This window comes from Natator depressus, chromosome 10, assembly GCF_965152275.1.
Source record: "Natator depressus isolate rNatDep1 chromosome 10, rNatDep2.hap1, whole genome shotgun sequence".
Lineage (NCBI taxonomy): Eukaryota > Metazoa > Chordata > Testudines > Cheloniidae > Natator > Natator depressus.
Window position 1 is genome coordinate 32,831,214 of NC_134243.1, and position 19,778 is coordinate 32,850,991.

General features: G+C 40.7%; 1 protein-coding gene across 2 annotated transcripts in view; it reads right to left on the reverse strand.

Annotated features, from left to right (window-relative positions):
* CREBBP (CREB binding lysine acetyltransferase) overlaps positions 1-19,778 on the reverse strand; it is a 177,942-nt gene that overhangs the window by 8,628 nt on the left and 149,536 nt on the right. For both annotated transcript variants that reach the window (XM_074965683.1, XM_074965684.1), the window contains exons 24-29: positions 12,128-12,278; positions 11,124-11,270; positions 10,505-10,618; positions 9,757-9,922; positions 8,475-8,642; positions 146-307 (exon numbers count right to left, since the gene is read on the reverse strand). In XM_074965683.1, the coding sequence (XP_074821784.1) occupies positions 146-307; positions 8,475-8,642; positions 9,757-9,922; positions 10,505-10,618; positions 11,124-11,270; positions 12,128-12,278 (908 nt within the window). The remainder of the gene's footprint in view (positions 1-145; positions 308-8,474; positions 8,643-9,756; positions 9,923-10,504; positions 10,619-11,123; positions 11,271-12,127; positions 12,279-19,778) is intronic.

The following is a 19,778-nucleotide window of genomic DNA, read 5'->3' on the forward strand; positions in this document are numbered from 1 at the left end:
AACCTACTTCAATATGTATTGTAAAAGAAAAATAAAAGTCTTATTGCAATCACAAGCATTGCTCCTTCCTGTTTTGACTTAACTATTGTCAAGCCTCATTTTACAAAAATGTTATCTCCTATTTCCACAGTATTTTTGACTGTACCTCTTTATGCTTTTCCATGGTGGCATAGAGTTTCTGGGACAGATCATTGGACACATTTGGCATGCTGGGTTTCTTTTTGTTAGCTCTACTGATGCTGCTCTTATTCTTGTTGGTTTTTTTATTGTTCTTTTTCTTAGCATTCTTGCTGTCACTCTGGCTCCCCTGCAATAAATATGTTGGAAGGATGTTAAACTTCGTAAAACTCTGTTCCATTTACTATTGTTTCACTCAAGCCCTTTGCTGTCAAGAGTTGAGTTGAGTTGAGACTTCGTTCCAAATTATGTAAATTAGCCACACTACTGTTGGCATATCAAGTCTTCCAGGGGAAACAGGAGGCATGAATTTAAAACTTGTCAGGCAAGGGAAGGAAAACAAATCAATTTTCAAACAATTTACAGTAACATAAATGTGTTTGTAATTTAAATATACATATATACATTTAAGGATTTGGGATTTTATGCATTTTCATTATAACTTTTTGTGAAAGCTTTGCACACTTCACCTTTCACAGCTTGCCAGCAGTTCTTTACACAGCACCAATATTTTAGGAGTTTAACAAAATTGCCTTGCCCTTGGGATTTCAGATGCTTTTTTGAGCTCTATCACTTCGAACAGCTCTGAAACTCTGTGCGCCCCGAGGCTCAACGTGCAGACAAGGATGAGTGTTCTGGGGGCTTTAAAATTAAGACTACTACATACTTCATTCAGAAAATTTGTTACTGCGCATGTACAATTCTTTCCAATAGACGTTTCCTAACAAGGGCATATGCCAGGCAGCTGCAGTGACACATCAGACCATAATGACTGTGTATTAAATGGTAGAGGCAAGCACAGGGACAATAATTTCCTTTTAAAACCCATCAGTATGGATTTTCACAGCTCACTGAGGGATCAATTTACATATGAACAATAATATTTTTTAAAGCACTTTCTATGCCCATTTACAGGTCAGACTATGATTAGATTTATAAGACCAGGCAAAAAAGTTGCCTCTCTTTGGAACTAGATGCCCTTGACAATTATTTTAAAACATGAACACCAAGTCAAAAACCTCCCAAAACACCCCCTCCCCGAGTTGTGATTTCCACAATCCAAAAGCACTCGTGAAAATTCTATGAAATGAAATACACACACTTATATTCTTTGTAAGAAATTTATTCAAACACGAAGGCAAACATTATCTAAACGGAAAAGCTTGCAATTCAGTAAACATAATAAAGTCTCCAGTCTTCTAACAAGTTTAGATACCAATATTATTTTATCAATTCATTCATTTTTTCAGCATCTAACTTGTACTGAAATTTTGACCAAGCCCATGTGAATGTATTAAAAACACACTCTAGTGCTGCTGAGGGGAGTCAGACAGAAGTGTAGGTCTTTTCAAAATAGACCATGTTCTGAATTCAACGGTCCTGCATTCCTTCATTTTCCTTCCAAAATTTTAATGCAACAATGATACAACCTCCTTTGCAAACATATGTTCAGGGCAGAAATCTAGCCCTTCACTCTTAAATGCTAGGAGAGAAAGGAAAGTCAGGGTTATGTTCTATCAGCCACATTTCAGCCTCTTCTTCCTAGTCTGAGAACAATGTATGACCTCTGTGTATGGGATCAGTCATTAATTCCATAGCTTCCTTAAATAATTTTTTGGTTTTGTCCTTGTGCTGTTCCAGCTCTTTGCTGTCAATTAGACCAAACCAGATTTCCCTCTGAGATGGTGATGGTGTTATCAGTCTGTAATCTGACAAGGCCCTTCAAAACTTCCTTCAATTGCTTTTGTACATTTCATGCCTGTCTACACAGGCCCTTGTTAAGTAACATGTTGGTATTTTTTGATCCAAGTCCTCCTCAGTGCAACTTAACATTTATGTTTGAGTGCAAAGGCATAAAAACAGGGCTTATCTTCAACAGCAACCAAGGACTGTTCAGTGCAACTTGGAGCAGAGGAGAGGGTAAAGGTGCTCTTCTGCACTCCCCTCTTTTTGCACCATCCAGGTTCTTCAAGGTGTGTCCCTGTATCAGTGCTCTACTGTAGGTGTATCTGCGCCCCTGATTCAAGATTTTAGGTAGCAGTGTCCATTCAGCCTGCACACATGCTCTCCCTCCCTTGTGCTCTGCCACGAGGCTACCTAGCGCTGTATGGGCAAACCGCTCTCAGTTCCTTCTCTACAACAGAGCCCCCTTTTTGTAAACTCTGAAGTAGAGGGCAAGAGCATGGTTCATGGAGTACCTATAGGAACACACATCTTGAAGCACCATCATTACTGCACAAGGTGCATAACTTCCTCTTTGAATAGTGTCCCTATGGGTGCTCCACTGTAGGTGAATTCACAGCAGTGTCCTCCAAAGAGGGCTCGGGCTTTGGAATGGAGTCTATTATTGATGACGCCATCGAGCTGAAGTTGGCATCAGAAGCTGAGTCTGAAGTAATTACATAGTGTTCCGTGAAAGTATGAGCAGAGGCCCACGTTGCTGCCCTGCAGATTTCTGAGATGAAAATATCTTTAAACAAATGCAACAGAGGTGGAGATGGATCATGTGGAGTGCGTGCAAATTCCTGATGGAGGCAGCAGGTTACAGGCATGACAACAGTTAATGCAATTCGAGACCCATCTGGAAAGCCTTTGAGCTGATATTGAGGAGCTCTTAGATTGGTCTGCAATGGAGAGGAAGAGTTTAGGAGAGTTCCTAAAGCCCTTCGTCCTGTCAAAATAAAATGCTAAGGCTCTCCTAACGTCAAGCATATGTAGTATTGCCTCCCTGTTGTCACGGTGCGGTCTGAGGGGGAAAAAGGTGGGGGAAGGGGATGAGTTGGTTTATGTGGAAGGATCAGGCCACCGTGGCAAGGAACTTTGGGTGCAGCCTCAGTGATTTTGACTTTAAAGAAGACAGTGAAGGGTGGGTGCACCATCAACACCACTATTTCCCCTATTCGTCACGCCGAGAATAGGGGAATAGTGGCTGAGGCCACTTGAAATGCTGTCTTTATGGACAGGTGCAGAAGACAGCAAGTGGCCGTAAGTTCAAAGGGTGGTCTAGTTAGGGCCTTTAGAACTAGTCTGAGGTCACAAGTTGGAGTGGAGCGCCTGGTGTGTGGGAAGAGGTTTCCCATGCCCTTGAAGAATCTTCATGTTGTTGGATTGGCAAATACCAAATATCCATCCACCTGCTGGTGGAAGGTTGTTATGGCCACAAGATGTACTTGGAGTTAGCTACGGCCTGGGCTACACAGGAGGGGTTAGGGGTGGTGTTTCGAGCTAAGATACATTATTCGCGTAGCTGAAGTCGAAGTACCTTAGTTCGAGTTACCTGGCCATCCTTACGGCAGTGAGTTGACCGTGGCGTCTCCCCCGTCGACTCCACTGGCGTCTCCTGCCGAGCTGGAGTACAGGCGTCGATTCGGGGATCGATTTATCGCGTCTTGACGAGACGCGATAAATCGATCCCCGATAGATCGATCACTACCCACCGAGCCGGGCCAAGCCGGCGGGTAGTGAAGGCATACCCTAAGAGAGAGACCAGCCCTTTTGAGATCTAGTATATAGTCTAGGATCAAAAGGAGGGAGGAAGATGTCAGAGCATCTTGTTTGGAATTGCACCAAATTAGGAATTGTTGCTACTTTTGGAGGTAAGTGCGACGAGTCATCAATTTCCTACTGTGTAGGATCACGTCCTTCACCTCCTTGGAGAAGCAGCTCTCTGTGTTGGAACCACAAAGGAGCCAAGGCTGGAGCCAGAGGATCTGTAAGTTGGGGTTACAGATCTGTTGTTTTGGGAGAGTAGGTGAGGAATGGACTGAAGAGGAACTGGAGGACACATTGCTAGCTGCATCAGGTATGGGTACTATACTTGTCTCAGCCAGATGAGGAAAATTAGTATAACTTACTTTTTCCTGCCTTATCTTTAATAGGACCTTCGATATCAAAGGGAACAGAGAAAAGGCGTAAAGCAACTCTCTGCCCCATTGAGCCTCTGGAGCAGTAGCAGGGACATTTCTTGTTCCGGTCTACTGCTGGGGTTCCCCATCAACTGAATATGTTGTGGACCACTGTTGAGTTAATTTCCCATTTGTATTTGCGTGAGAAATTTTGTCTGAGACTGTCTGCTGTCATAATTTGTACCCCTGGCAGGTAAGTGGCTGATATGAGTACACTGTGGGGAATGTACCAATTCCAGAGTTTTAGTGCTTCCGTGCAAAAGAGAGGGTGACCTGGCGCCTCCCTGACAATTTATGTAAAACATGCATGCTGTGTTGTCTGTCATGATTTTTGTGAGAGTATCCCTGATGAATGGGAGAAAGTGTGCACAGGAATTTCTGACGACTCTTATCTCCAAAAGGTTGATGTGGAGTACAGCTTCCATGAGGGACCATTTGCCCTGAACTCTGCAGATGTTCAGGTGGGTCCCCAGCCTATCAGAGAGGTGTCTGTTGTTAGAATCAGTATTGTTGGGGGTTGCGCAAATAGGATCCGTGCACAGACCTTGGATAGGGCTTTCCACCATTCCAGGGAATGTTTAACCCCAGAGAGTATCACTAACAGCTTGTTTAGCCTGTCTTTGTTTGGAGTGCAAACAGATCTGAACCATGCCTGTAGACATCTCATGTGTAGTCGGGCATGAGATGTCACAAACGTGCATGCTGCCATGTGCCGGAGGCAATTTCTGGTTGACATTTGTTGGCTGTCTCTGAGACTTGTCAGGGTGTCGAAACTGTGCTGTGGGGAGAATGCTCTCGCTTGCGCTGTGTTGAGTTTGGCCCCTATAAACGCCAAACAATGTACTGGAGTCAAGGTCAAGGAGTATGAGTGCGGAGGACTTGTCAGCCAAGAGTCTGGAGCTCTCAAAAAGGTGGTCCTCAACCATCATCTGTACTCCTCTGGCAGCCCTGAGAGGTGCAACTATGAAATCCACCTCATTACCACCACCATTAAAACTGAGCAGGCCACTGCATCCGCAACATTCAGTGTGGTCTGTAGTGCCGTTCTCACTACCAGCTGGCCCTCATGGATGATGGCTTGAAACTGTTCTCGTGCTTCTGGCAAGTGGTAAATAAAGGCACTGAGTTTTCCATAATTCATATGGTCGTACTTTGCCATTAAGGTTTGGCAGTTTGAAATCCTGAATTGCAGAGTTGCTGAGAAGCATGCTTTCCTTCCAAATAAGTCGAGCCTCTTCCAGTCTCTATCCTGTGGCATTGATTTAGTGTGGTGTTGCTTTCCTCGTGAATTAATGGCATTCACAATAGAGTTAGGTTGACGATGTGTAAAAAAAAAAAAAAAGACTGCCTCTTTTGGGGGTACGTAGTACTTCTTGTTGGCCTTTTTGTATGTTGGCGCAACAGAAATTGGTATCTGCCAGATAATCTTGGCAGGATCTAAAAGTGCCTTGTTACCTGAGAGAGCAATTCTTGAAGAGAAGGAGGTATGCAATATATCTGGGGGCATCACTGCCTCATCTGGTGAGGAAGAGGAGATATTTGTCATCTAGTTTCCTCTTCTAGTCTGGCCTCCTGGTCCTCGTAAGTGTCCTCCTAAGGTTCTGGGGCTCTGAATATGAGTACATTATGGGGGTGCACCAATTCCAGAGTTTTAGTGCTTCTGAGCAAAAGAGGGTGACCTGGCGCCTCCCTATCAATTTATGTAAAACATGCATGCTATGTTTGTGACCTTGCACTCCATATGCTTTATGAAAATATGCTTATGAATGTAAATATGATGTAACTGGAATATGCTTCGTGTAAAAGGTCTCTTGTAAGGTATCATTACAAAGCTTATAACAGTGGTTCCCAAACTTTAAACAACCTTTGAACCCCTTTCACTAAAATGTTGAGTCTTGTGAACCCCCTCCTAAAACTGAGTATTTCCAGGGATTTTCTCCTTTACCTGAGTATAAATTATAAAAGCAGTGATCTTGGACATATAAAATTTGTTTTTAATGATATGATTACACACTATTTATTATTAATTATTTATCATTACAGTATTTTTATTACATTATGAAAATGGCAACACTCTTCCAAGATCTCACTTTCATAGCTTGTATCACTTTGAATAAGCCTGTTATCAGACAAGGCTCCTGTGTTTCATCAAGGAGTATCAGATGTGAAACAACATGAAGGTATTTAAGAAGCCAACTCAAAGTGTTCCTCCTACACAAGCATTCAGGTCTTGAGCAGTCCAGGCAAACAACGCGTGATACAACAAAGCTTAAACTTGTTCTTCATAATAATTTTAAAAACAATACTAGCTGCCTATTTAATTTTAAAAACAGCAAAAAATATCAACCTCCCTTTCCATTTCTTATAAGGAGTCTTGAAGTTTAAATCTCCTCAGTCTGATAGATATGCTTGCTTTGATCTGCTTAGCTCTTGGAAGTCCAGGGGCTCAGTGCTGCCCAGGGTCCGTAGGGACAGCTCTGTCCGCCATTAGGGAATTTTTTCCTGAGAACCCCCTGTAACATTTTGTGAATCTCTAACCCCAGTTTGGGAACCACTGGCTTATAATCTACTGAGTGTGTTCATCCTATTTGTTTGCATGTATTATTTCTACGTCTGGAGTTAGGAGAATAAGACAAACTTGTATTACTGATGTAAACATATTAAGTGGAAGCCATTAAGGGTGCTTCAAAATCAACGAACTGTAAAAGGTTCTGTTTACTTACAAACCTTTCTGCGTATGTGTGGGCCAGCCCAGGAAGAATGGAGGCTGGAGTCTCACAGGACATGTGACCATGTCACATGATGCTGGAATCTATCTTAAACCTGGTACTTTTCCATTTAGAAGGAGGGTTAGGGACCCACAGAGAGAAAAGATTCCCGCCTTGTGTCAAAGCTATAAAAGGGGTTGGAGCAGGACAAAGTGGCAACCAGTCATGAGAAAACCCCTGCTTACCACCTGAGATGTCTGCTGGAACTAACAAGGACTGTACCGGGGAAAGGATCGGGCCCAGACTAGGAAGGAGTCTAGTCTGTGAAACAAGCTTACTGAAACTCTCTGAGGGTGAGATATTACCTGTAATCAGTTTTTTGCTTTATTTTGCTTGGTGACTTACTTTGTTCTGTTTGTTATTACTTGAAACCACTTAAATCCTACTTTTTATACTTAATAAAATCACTTTTGTTTATTAATGAACCCAGAGTAAGTGATTAATACCTGGGGGAGCAAACAGCAGTGCATCTCTCTCTATCAGTGTTATAAAGGGAGGACAATTTATGAGTTTACCCTGTATAAGCTTTTACAGAGTAAAACAGATTTATTTGGGGTTTGGATTCCATTGGGAACTGGGTATCTGGGTGCTGGAGAGGTAACCTGCTGAGCTGTTTTTGGTTAAAGTATGCAGCTTTGGGGGTGTGACGAGACCCTGAGTCTGTGTTGCTGCAGGCTAGTGTGTCTGTCTCAACAAGGCAGGGCTCGGGAGTCCCAAGCTGGCAGGGAAAACGGGCTCAGAGGTAATTTCAGCACATCATGTGACAGTCCCAAAGGGGTCTCTGTGACTGAACCTGTCACAATGTTGCCTGTCATGATTTTTGTGAGAGTAACTCTGATGAATGGGAGAAAGTGGCTGCACCCAAGGGTAGCCGCACCAGGAGTGCTGGGGATCGGAAAGTGGCTGCGAGGGCCCAGTTGTTGTAATGATGGGGCATGGTGTGAGACCAGAAAGAGGTTCTCATCTTGGTCACTGACTCCTTGCTGGAATAGGGTGGGGCTGATAGGGAAGCTAGAGGTAAATGCCCCAGTGCCATTGATGATTCTGGGGACTGGAACACACTCGGTACTGGAGGAAACTACACCATCCAGAATCATGGGCTAAGTCAATGAAAAAAAAACTTTAGTAATTTGCAGTACTAACATTTGCATTTCAATCCCCTATCACTGCAAATTGACATGCATAGGCTTGCTATAGAAAGAAGAATTCAGCCTTTAAATAGTGTCTTTCAAAATGCAGATATTTTAAGGTAGCTTGAATTTAGAAATTCAGCGAAGGGGCTGTAAAGCAAACCGGGCAGCCATTGTGCAATCCAAATTAGCTCACAGACATCCCTGGGTTTTAGAAAACATTTTAAAAGAAAGTAGGAATGTTGTCTGTGACATGGAAGCTTTTGCTACTCTTATTTAAAAAGTGCCATAAAATTTTTCACTTTTATCTGGAAAGAAGCCAGAAATTTAGCTGATAGGAACTTTGGTTTAAAAACTCAACTGAAAGACAAAAAATATTTTTTTCTCCTAGTTCTGAATTGCATCATCAGTATCGGGTATGAGCTCTAGCTGAGATTAGCAACCTGGACAACTTCTGATCTGGGGACAAATATTGTATGCGAAGGTTAACTTACCTCTGTTGTTTCACTAGCTGCTGTACTTTCCTCCTTCTTCCTCTCCTCCTCTTCCTGTTCCAGCTCCTTAATGCTCTCTTCCAGCACATTTGGCCAGAAATCACCTTCAAAGTAAGGCAGCTCCTTGGCACTCGTCAGCCTGTCCTCAGTTGCTTGTTTGAAGATGTCCTGTTAAATGTGTCACATAACAGTAAGATTGAATGAATACCAAAAAAAAAAAAAAAGCCTGAAGTCAATAGCAGAACCTGAGGCATACCTGCTGCACTCACATGGCTTAAAGCTTTTTTAGTACACTTGAAAAGGAACTGGTTCTACATGGAGGAGTTTACAGTGTATTCTAAAACACTATCACAAATACAACTGCACAGCTAATGATTATAAAGTTACTAGCAATGTGTATATATGTTTAGTTTTTTGAAAACGAAGTATTTGTATGATCAGAAAAGAACAGATTCTCTAGCAGCCTTCTCTTTCTCCTTTGTAACCCTCAGTGGAATACAATAGGGACCATTACTCAAAGTAGAGTTTTTTGAAAGAAAAAAAATAACTGGTTATTAGGCTAAACATTAGCCAAGTGTCCTATACCCCTAGGAAAGAACATCTCTCCTACAAATTTACAAGCTGCACAGCTTTTCCGTTACAAGATAAGCAATGAATGTGACAAGGGCACTACAGAGCTTTCCATTCACTACTCAGCTAAGTTAGCTAATTAAGAGTGAACGGCATAACTTTCCTTAGCATCATACTTCATAAACTCAGTGAGAAAACTCCTTTCAAATGAACTGTGCACCTTTAGCCTGCGATTTTCAATGGGTCATAACTTGGTCAAATCAAAACCAATTTTTGCCACCATCTTCCAAAGCACTTTTCCTTGACAAAGGCTATTTCCATGCCAAAATTCAGCTTTCACCTCCAGGCATTTCAGGACCACTGCTGTTAAAATAGGCCTGATTAAAATATGTATCTATATACTGTACAGCTATCTATCTAGATATTTATTTAATTTTCCACTCTCTAGCCAAACCTGGCTGAATTAGTTTTGCTCAAATGCTCACAAAAAAATTTCCATTAAGGCAGAGACCCAGACTAAAAGGCTGTAACCTCAGAGGTGAAAGTTGCAGAAAACTGTAAGCAAAGGAAGATAATGGCTAAGAATGTAAATGTTTATAAAACATTAAGCAGAACAGTCACTGCCTCTTCCCTTACACTGAAGAAGTGTAGTAAGTAGCCTAGATATAACGAACACTGTAAAATCAATCCAGCCAGTAAAAGGTATACAAACCTTGTAGTCATGAATGATCCTCTCAGCAAATGCCTTGTCCAACATCTTCTTATACCATTCTTGCAAGCGTTTGGGTTTTGGTATTTTCTGATCAGGGGGATGGCAATGGAAAATATAGTCATCTCCTTCACTTGGGGGACAGGCCCAAATATGACCTGTCACATACCTGCAGGTTACATGCAAAAACCAATAACATCTCAATTAACACTCAGCATTGTAATTAAATTCCTTTGCCTTTTCTATACATAAACCCAACCACATTTACAAATGGACTCAGACTTCTTGCTTCCTTATAAAGATGTTGGGGAGTTTTATGGCAGTAATAGCTTGTCTCTATACAAGGGCCCATGGTCTAATCATGGAACTTAGGCTTTGAATGGGCTATTCAGTACCCAACTCTCTCACCAGTTTAGTGGGTGGAGGGAATGAGATTCTCTCAGTCTAAAAAGGGAAAGAGAAATTAAGGAAAAACATTCCCAGTATGGGGAAAACACCACTATATGCTCACTGGTGCAGAAATCCAAACAATATCTCCACTGTGGGAGAAGAGGTGTCTGTTTCATAAGACTCTTGAGAAGATGGTGGAAGGAAGGTAAGAGATTGTCTTAAACAAATCAAAAGCCCTCCCCACACCCAAAGTAAGAGAGAAGTCTACCCTTTAATTAAAGTTACATAGAGTAACCATACTGTTCACATGACATTGAATTACAGCATCATTTTGCAAAGAATTCAGACAACTTTTGCTCACCCAAGTTTCTTCACATACTCCAGATATCCAATAAGGATTTCATGATAAACAGCAGTTCGGAGGCAGCGGGGTCGGAAGAAATGAATACTATCTAGATACGATATGTACACACGCCTGTGAGGATGAGGGAGAAAACAAAAAAAGAAAATGATTCAAATACAAACCACATTAGCTTTCATAGACTGGTGTTCAGCTTTTACAACAGCCACTGACTTGGTTGCTTTGGGCAGGGACCTGGAAAATAAAGACTGCAGCTGATTTCAAAGAGGAGCACTACTTTTCACTGACCAAAGAGACACGTTAAAGTACATGATGTAAAGTTGCTGAAATAAAAGTGAAATATTGCCAGTGTTTCACCTTTTGGACAACAGACAAAGATATTGAGAGACCAGGGAAAATGCTAGCATGGAAGTAGACAGATTTGAATTTTATGTACTTACTAACATTTTGACTGTCAATTTTTTTTTTTTGGTGTGGAAAAGTCTTCACACTTAACTTTATAGTAAGACTGCATGTGCCACGAATATTTCAGTATGTGGAAGTATGGGTAGCTAGCCTGTATTTAAAGTATTAAAAGGCTCCATGTGCACCAGTCACTGCTGTAGAAATGAAAAAGTACCTGGTATTTGGAGGTGGGCAGTCAGAGCCATACTCCTGTACATGCATGCCAAAGAAGCACACATCCACTCCATCTATCTCCTCGAAAGCAAACAGAGCTTTAGTTCGGTAAGGGAAGGACTCTGACATTTCACCAGAATCCACAAACCTGCAGGAAAGGAAGAAATCTATCAATGGACTCTAAAATTCTATCAAAAAGGAAACAGATCTTTACAACATTTTTTAATTCTTCAGAAAAATTTAAGTACCAGTTGTGGCAGAGTACAGAATCATATTAAAATGGCATCATGGCAATGCAAGGCCAGTTTCCATAAAGCTTTGAGACAAAAGTTTTTCCATACAATTAGCTTATGATTGAATATGTAAACACAAAGTACAAAATTGTCCAAAGAAACTGCCAGCCTCTAAATAAACGGTACATTAGTTATAACGCATTGAAGTTACTAACTGAAATGCAGTCAACACTCTGCCGTCTTTGGAGTAAAACTAAAGTACTTTTATGGATAAAGCCTTTCAAAAACCATCCCATTTGTCATGAAATAACCCATTTACTATAAAAGCATTTTCAGAAGCCAATGTATACAGAAAGGCAACATAATTAATGAAATGTTACTAGAGTAGAACTTTACTAATCTGCACTGTACTAAATTGCACATCCTACAATCTGCACAAAAATAGTGATTTTTCCTCACCTCTTCTAGATTTAATAGTAATAAAAGACCTCAATGTTGCATAATCTAAGGTCGCATTATTTTTATAAAATACACTACAGAATATAGCGATGTTAAAAGTTAAAATACAACTCCCAAAATAAATTAAAGTACATTTTATGGTGTATTGACTTCATTATGTTTGTTCACTTGCTTGCCAATTCCCAAACTCTGATAATTTACAAAGTGTCTCCAAACCAGTGCAAACTAGTGAGGTTCTACTATACCTAGGTAGGCAAAAAGTTACACAAGAAATATACATCAAAATGCTACCATAATAAAAGAGAGGACTAACCTGGATTTCATTCCTGGTTTTACTTCTACTGTCTTATCTGAACTGGCTACGACTCTGACAAAGACTTCCCCAGCTTCAGGATGATTCTGTCGCCGCAAAAACTTGTTTACTCTATCTTCCAAATGATTTCCTAAACGGGTAGTTTGAAGCCCTAAGGGGGAAAAATATCAAAGACCAAGTAAGTAGTGATAAAAAGTTTGGGGAAACTGAAGCATAGTTTAGATTGAATCACAGTGTCCGAGATCTTTCTGACTCACTGCTCCTAGGATGCAGTCATAGTGCTTTCAGTTTTCTTTACTATTGCATGAGAATTAGAGTTACCTTCTACAGCCAAAATAAAAAGTCACCTTCTTAGCAAAAGTTAAATTTACACAACTCTTATAGGCAGGCTAACCACACCACAGTGGAAAAAACACTTTGTAAATGTGCTAACAAAGAAGGCTTTTATGGTAATTTAAAATTTGTAGGAGATTTTTTAAATACTGCAAAATTTTTCTTGTAAGAAAAACACTCATTTGGCTGCTTGACAGAGATTACATCAGTTTATAAATCTGGCTCCCAGCCACACCTTTTGAAGCAAAGCAAGTCAACAGAAATGAAAAACCTCCTGACTTCAGTGGAGATTTCACTGTTTTTAAAACAGAGGTTTCAGTCTGAGTAATCTACATAATTATAAAAATGTACATATTGAGCTTTAATAGTTATTTGCACAGGCAAAGAAGCCCCTAAAGGTTCAAGTCCACATCCTGTATATCCCTGCTCCACTAATTCCGTTTTTCTTCTTTCATAACATTTAAAAATTATTCATGAAAAAAGTACACTACAGACAAAAAGATACAATTTTTAATACATTCAAAATATAAAGTCTTTCAAAACTTTACTTTTAAAGAAAAATAACCCTTGTCATTTAAATTGTGAAAATGAAAGTACCTTATGTTGTAGGGCTTATTGCTACTGCTTTTTAAATCATTTATATAATTTTACATACAAATTACTACTTGGCAAACTGTATTTAATTATTCTAGTCTTACCAGCATATTTCCTCCCTATCTAAAATCAAGGTGCTGGCATAATTCACATATGCATTCTCATGGTCACCCATTTTACCCTGCTACATTTAATTTACAGTCTCCCACAGCTACTATTCATCAGTCGTAGGGCTATGTGATTTGTCACAGAGGTCACGGAAATGTAAATTTAAATAAAGTCAGTGAAATCTTGGAAAAATGACTGTAAAAACACATTTGATTAGGCCCCCAGAACAAGTGGTGTTGTGACCTGGACACCAGGTCACACTGCTACTCATGTTTGGCCTGTCCACCCCTCCATCTCCACCTACAGAGGGGTGGACAAGCCAAATCTGAGTGTGCTGCAACCCCGTATGCCAGTCTGCAATGCCTGGAGCTGGGTCCAACTCTGAGGGACAGGAGTCTATGGGGTGAGTGCAGGGTGCTTACTCTCCAATCTCCCCCCACCCCACCTCCCGAAGGGGCCTCATCCTTCAACCCCCGTATGATACTCATTTATGTAGCAAAAACTACATTAACTGGTGACCCTTTCATTACTTATCTTCTTTCCCCCCTCACCTCTGCAATGAAATGTACTAAAAATTTCCATGCCAAAACCTTAATCAGTTGCCATCTAGCCAGGAGGCAAGACTGTTGTCTCTTATAACTGACCACCTGGGGCGTTCACGTAGTAGTGGAACTGAATACCCATCTGAAGATTACTTTAAAACCCAAGAGTGCACTGACAGCTGTAATGACGCAAAAGACACCACCATTCCTACCTACAGAGCTTACAGTCTAAGATTTTATTTCGTATGACAATATATAAAAATATACAACATATTAAAAATCTCGATATAAAAATTAACCCTAAGCATACCCCTTCCTTAACATCTCGATAATCTAACTCCACAATCTAGTGGGATTCTGTGGTTAGGACATCAGCACAGTACACTTTGGAGTGTCACTACATGGGAGACTGCGTGCTGACTGCAGAGGAACTTGATCAATGGAAAACTGTATCATTTCCACTTTTAACACTAATACGCTGAACGATGATGTGGGACATTCCACACATCATATTACAGTAGATTGGGCTTGAAGTTTACACCTGCAGATCATTGTTAAAAGTGGTATTTAATTTTGGCAATGTTTCTATCTTAAGAACATAGAAAAAAGGTGCATAGTTCCATTATATGAAACTAGTAATTGCATCCAGCATATTTTTAGCTAGCAGTTGTAATGAATTCTAATGATTTTGTCCTCATTTTAACATCTTTCAGTGGGTAATTCTACCAAGTGATTCCCTTCAAAGTCATTTCATCACTCTGTGCTATTGCACAGTAAGTCATGGAAACTAAGGAGAAGGCCAAATGAACAGATGTATAGAGCAAGAATAGAATTATGCTTGCAAGAGATTACCAACATCCATGCCAACCCAAGCATTAACCCTAAAATACAATCCTTAAGAAGCCAAGCATTTTGACTGCTCTAAAAATGTTAATATTCTCTCTTAACAGGCTACTATGTTTTTGGCTCTCAGCTGCAGTTCATACAGTTACTATAAAAAGCTACAGAAGGAGTTTTAAACTTATTTTCAAGACAATCCTTATTAAAGCTTGAAAAACATATCTGGCACCTACTACCCTGAGAGCTTGGGCTACCTTTGGGCTAAGTTCCCTCTCAGTCATGTGGCCATGCAGCAGGCTATCACAGGCCACTCAGGTGGGGAGAGGTGCCCCTCCCCCAGCCCAGCTGGAGCTGCTAGGGCTGGGTCATACGCAGTGGAGAGGAATTAAAACCCTGAGCCAAGCAGGGGCGCCCCCTGCCCATTGTACCGCAGCCAACTCACCTGGTGAGTTTAATGAGCGACTCAGTTAGCGGGAGAGGTGCTTGAGCCTCTGCCCCAATACCCTGCTGCGCCCCACAGGATGGAGTGTCATGTTGCCCCAGGCCCCCTGGCACAGACCACTCACACCACTGCGGGCAGCTCCATGGACTGCTGGCAAAGTGGGAAACTTTGCATGGGAAAGGCTCTGTCTTCCGCTCCCTGTGCCCATGGGGGAGGCGCTTGCAGCTGTGTTTGAGCTCTCCAGCCCCTTCCCCCAAACTTCGCTGGGCTAGAGGAGTGGAGCTGTGTGTGACCCAGAGCCCAGACTTCCAGCCGGAGCCTTCACTCCCCCCTCCAACCCTTTGCCATAGAGAAGCCAACCAGTCACTGGAAAAAAAGCATGCACACTGCTGTTCAGGATCTCCATCTTTTCCTGCTAGTTGGTGTCCGACACATCTGAAATGCTCAGCCTAAAGCAGAAGTGGCACACTCTCTCTCTGGTCTCTTCCTCAACAGAGCCTCCTGTTTGCTGTGATGATGGCATGGGATCTTCATTCCTCTACCTTCTACTAGCCAAATGCCTTCTGTGAGGGAAAGCTGGTCTCTGCTACACTGTCCTTCCCTTAAGTTTTCTGGGTGCTGAATGGGGAAGTGTCCACTCTTCTCTAGTCAGTTTACAAGTCTCCCCACTGCACAGCCCCAGGTCCTTCCTCCGTTGCTGGTCATAATTCTCCCAAGTAGCAAACTAAAACTGACCTGAGTCTTGTCAGTTTTTCAGATGACCAAATGATTCTGAACAGGCATAGTGAACACTGACAAGACTGCCAAACTGCAGCAAAGTAAAAACTGACCAGAGCTCTGAGCAGCAACAGAGATACTGGAGCCATCTCTCTACATATTTAGGAAGACGACACTATAACAGTTAAATTAAATTTATATTTGGAAGTTTATCTTTGCAACCAGGAACGTTTGAAATTAAAGAAAAAAAAGAAGCTTGGATATTGGAGAAGTTGACAGCAATTGCCCAGAAAAGCTTTCTATGGGAAAATGCACTTTTAAAGCCCTTCTCTTTTACACTATTTGCAAATTTTGTTGTTGAAGCTAGTGGTTCTTAACCTGTGGTCTACCTAGGACTGACTTCTCATCCTTGTTTCTACATCTCTAGAAGGGGCCACTATTAAAACAAATTGGGGGAAGGGGGAGAAAGAAGGGAAGCTGAAGCTGCTCTTAGGAACTGAAGCCACCAGTGTGCTAGGATTGCCAGTCACCTCAGGGGGCTACCAGCAGGAGAGTAACATCAAGGGAAGGAGGAAACCAGATGGCCAGGCAATATTTACAAGAGAGCAGGGAAAGGAGAGAGGAACAAAACAGTGGGGTGGAGAAGATGAACTGAAGAACAAAATGAAACTGTAAAAATTATTCCCCCCCCACGCGACAAAACTTATATTAAATTAAATGCAAAGTATCTATTAAAATATGATCCATACTCTAAAGGAATTTGAAAACCTTTGGTTTAAGCAAATATTTGTCATGGAACCAATGCAAAAAACAGCCACAGAGAAGAGACATTATTAACTCAAAAATATGATTAAATAAAAATTGTATTTTTATATAATAAACTACTACCATCACCGTACAAACTTAATTTGAAGTCTGATTTTACACAGGATTTGTCTTTCTTTACCTACTATTAAAATACCAGCAGTCAGACAATGCCACAAAAATCAAGTAAATCAGGCTGTTTAGGACACTGTACCTTGGTAACATAGCATACTATATAGCACATAAAATCAGACATTTATGAGATCTTTTCAGCATGTAGACATATGAAGCTCTGTTTAGGTCTGAGTGGTAAATATAACTTGTAATTCACTACTTTACAAGTTAATGTAGTTTAAATGGTGAACTATAAAGTGTCAAATATCTGTTTATAAATTCCCAAACATAGGAGTATGTTCCAGATTTAAACCATAATAACCTTTTGAACTGCTAGAACCTGTGACTTCTAAAGAACAAAATACATTCCCCTTTCAATTCCAATCTTTCTTGTTCATTTCTGGTTACTTAGAGCTTGCTTTTCCTTTAATATGTATTTCTTTTCATGCAATCTTTATGTAGTTAATATCCCCAGCCGAGAGACAGGAGAAAAAGTCTGGACCTCATATGTGCTCAGTAACTGTAGAAGTTAGTTATTTTTCACAGTTTAAAGTATTCCTTTTTTACACTTTAAATCTAAAGAAATTATTTTCTTTTTCTATTTTAACTTTTTTAAAACTGAAAATTCTTTTTAGTTAATTTTTAAGATAGTATTTTCATTAGATATACTTCCGTTCTCTCTCCCTCTACGCTTTTAAGTAATGCTATTGGGAACCCTGGGCCCAATAAAATATGAATGGAAGCATGATGTTTCTTCCTATGCCATCATTGCAGCTTTTGTAGGTATTCAAGGGTGCTAGAACAATTTTTACAGTTGGGGTGCTGAGGATGGAAACCATGTATTTGGTGTTTGTTATTACTATTTCAAGCCATGGGGTGAGGCAGCATCCCTAGTTCCAGCCCCACTGGATTCCACACAATATTCTTGCTACTCATTATACTGGCCAGGACCTCTGAAAAGCCACCCACTTGCAGTTGGACTTTCTATGACAATGCCTCGTATTAAGGACTTAAGTGATGCAAAGAACCTTGCAAGTGCCTCTGTGGTGGGGTTAATTTTATCCTAGTAACAATTCCATAATTAAAGTTTAATTTAGCCCTACTTTCAGTGTACTTCTAACTTTTTATTGGAGCAATAAGATTTTTTTTTTTTTTTTGCAAATTGGAATGCTTAAAATAGAGTAAGAAATTAAATCAGGAGGAATGTGCAGGATTAAAGATCTTTATATGCCACTTTATAAAAATACCTGTGTTTTATATTGTCCCCTAGCATCTTGTGCTTTTTTGGCCCATGTGTTTTACGTTATGGTAGGTTTTAAGAATTCTAAACTTCACACACAGATGCAGCTCTTTGTGAATTCATGAATTAGGTATTTTTAATCCTTAGAACACCTTCTACAGACAAGTTATTTAGAAACCTTAACTCTTATGGAGAGTAAGAAGGGATCAAATAAGACAATCCAGTTTCATCTTGCGGGGAGGTGTCATGCCTGTTTATTACTATTTTTGATGTCACTGGGGGGGCTAAAGAAATCCTCTTGGATCAGAGAAGGAAAGAAAAGGGGCAAGTGTGAGGAGGTGAGATGTGAGGACTGAAGAGGGCAATACAGGGAAATTACGCACAACAAGTGGTAGGAATCAAAGAGGGGAACTTTGGCTTGTCAAAGATGATTATTAGCCTAACTGCACCTGTCAAACGGAAGAAGAGACTAGTAGAAGGCTTGCTGGGTTGGAGCAAAAGGAGAAGTGTGGGGGAGTCCTCTCACCATTTCAAGACGCACCCTCCCCCCGGAGGCATGCAGGGAGTCCCAGGGAATGAAGTAGTTCCCCTCCAGCGTGGTGCCCAGGAAACATGTATACTTCAAAAATGTAACAAAAACCAAGGAAAATCCCACTTAAAAAGTTAAGCTGGTAGTAATGCATAGTAACCTAAGGGTAAAAAAACTTACAAGAATACAGTCTCTCACACACACACACACACACACACACACACACACGTAAAACCCAGGAAACTCAAAGTTATGAATAAACTTAAAAGAAACCAAACATTTCCAAGTACAGAAATGCACTCAGACAATCTTAACTCTGCCTCTGTAGTGATGTTCTGAGGGAGGCGAACGGGAATAAACGCTAAAACAACCTTACCCACCCATAACAGGTTAGTCTCAACAGCAACCACAAACACCAGAATACATTATTCTTAATCTTATAATGGCTGGGGTTTGTACAGTCATAAAATGTCCAGAGAATAAAACTGTGCTTAATAAAATCCAGAGTAGACATACAGAATACTAAAATTCCATAACAGTCATCATGCGTTGGATTTTCAAAAGCACGCAGCACTGGCTTAACAGCTCCCACTACTGTAAATGGTAAAACTTGCCATTGACGTCAATAAAAGCCGAGCTAGGCCAATGAAAATTTTGAAAATCCCACCCCAAAACTCCATGTGCCACCAATTACAGAAATATCAGTAAATAAGAATTATTGCATCTACTTACACACATCTCCCAAGACTAGCTCATGAATGTATGGCACATACATGAAAAAAGCGAAAATGAGTGTGTTGCCAAAGAACAGTTACAACTTATATACAAAAGTCTGTGCAAGCTGTACAAATGCATTGTCTTCTCAATCTTTAACATTTCCGCTACCATGGACTGCCTCTACGAACAAAGATAACAAAGGGAAGATGGGAGTACAGTGAGTTGTGATCACCGGATCAATACTCTGGCTTTTACAAACTGAAGAGATGTTCGCTCCAGTCTGTGAATTTCTTAAACTTCTTCAAAAATGTCCTTGATCCAAAAATACCACTTCATACAACGTAGGGTGTTTGCTTACTCTGCAAACCCTTAATTACAAAACTACAGTGTTCAAAATAATGGCCTCAAATATGAAAAGAACAAAGGAGGAAAGTTTGGAGGCTGGCATCACCACAGTGGAATAAGTTAAGGTTGTCTGCATGCCTTTCCATACTTTCCAATGTTTGGATTTGTTTAAATTAACTCTGAATTTCCTAGGTGTCTAATGTTTAATTTGTTTTTCCTCTCTTCACGATGAATGCCATATTCTGCAGTGCTGGTCCTTATTGTATATTCAGCACTTGTACTGTACATGGAACTTTTATTGACATCACTTGGTGTTCTGTGGAGTT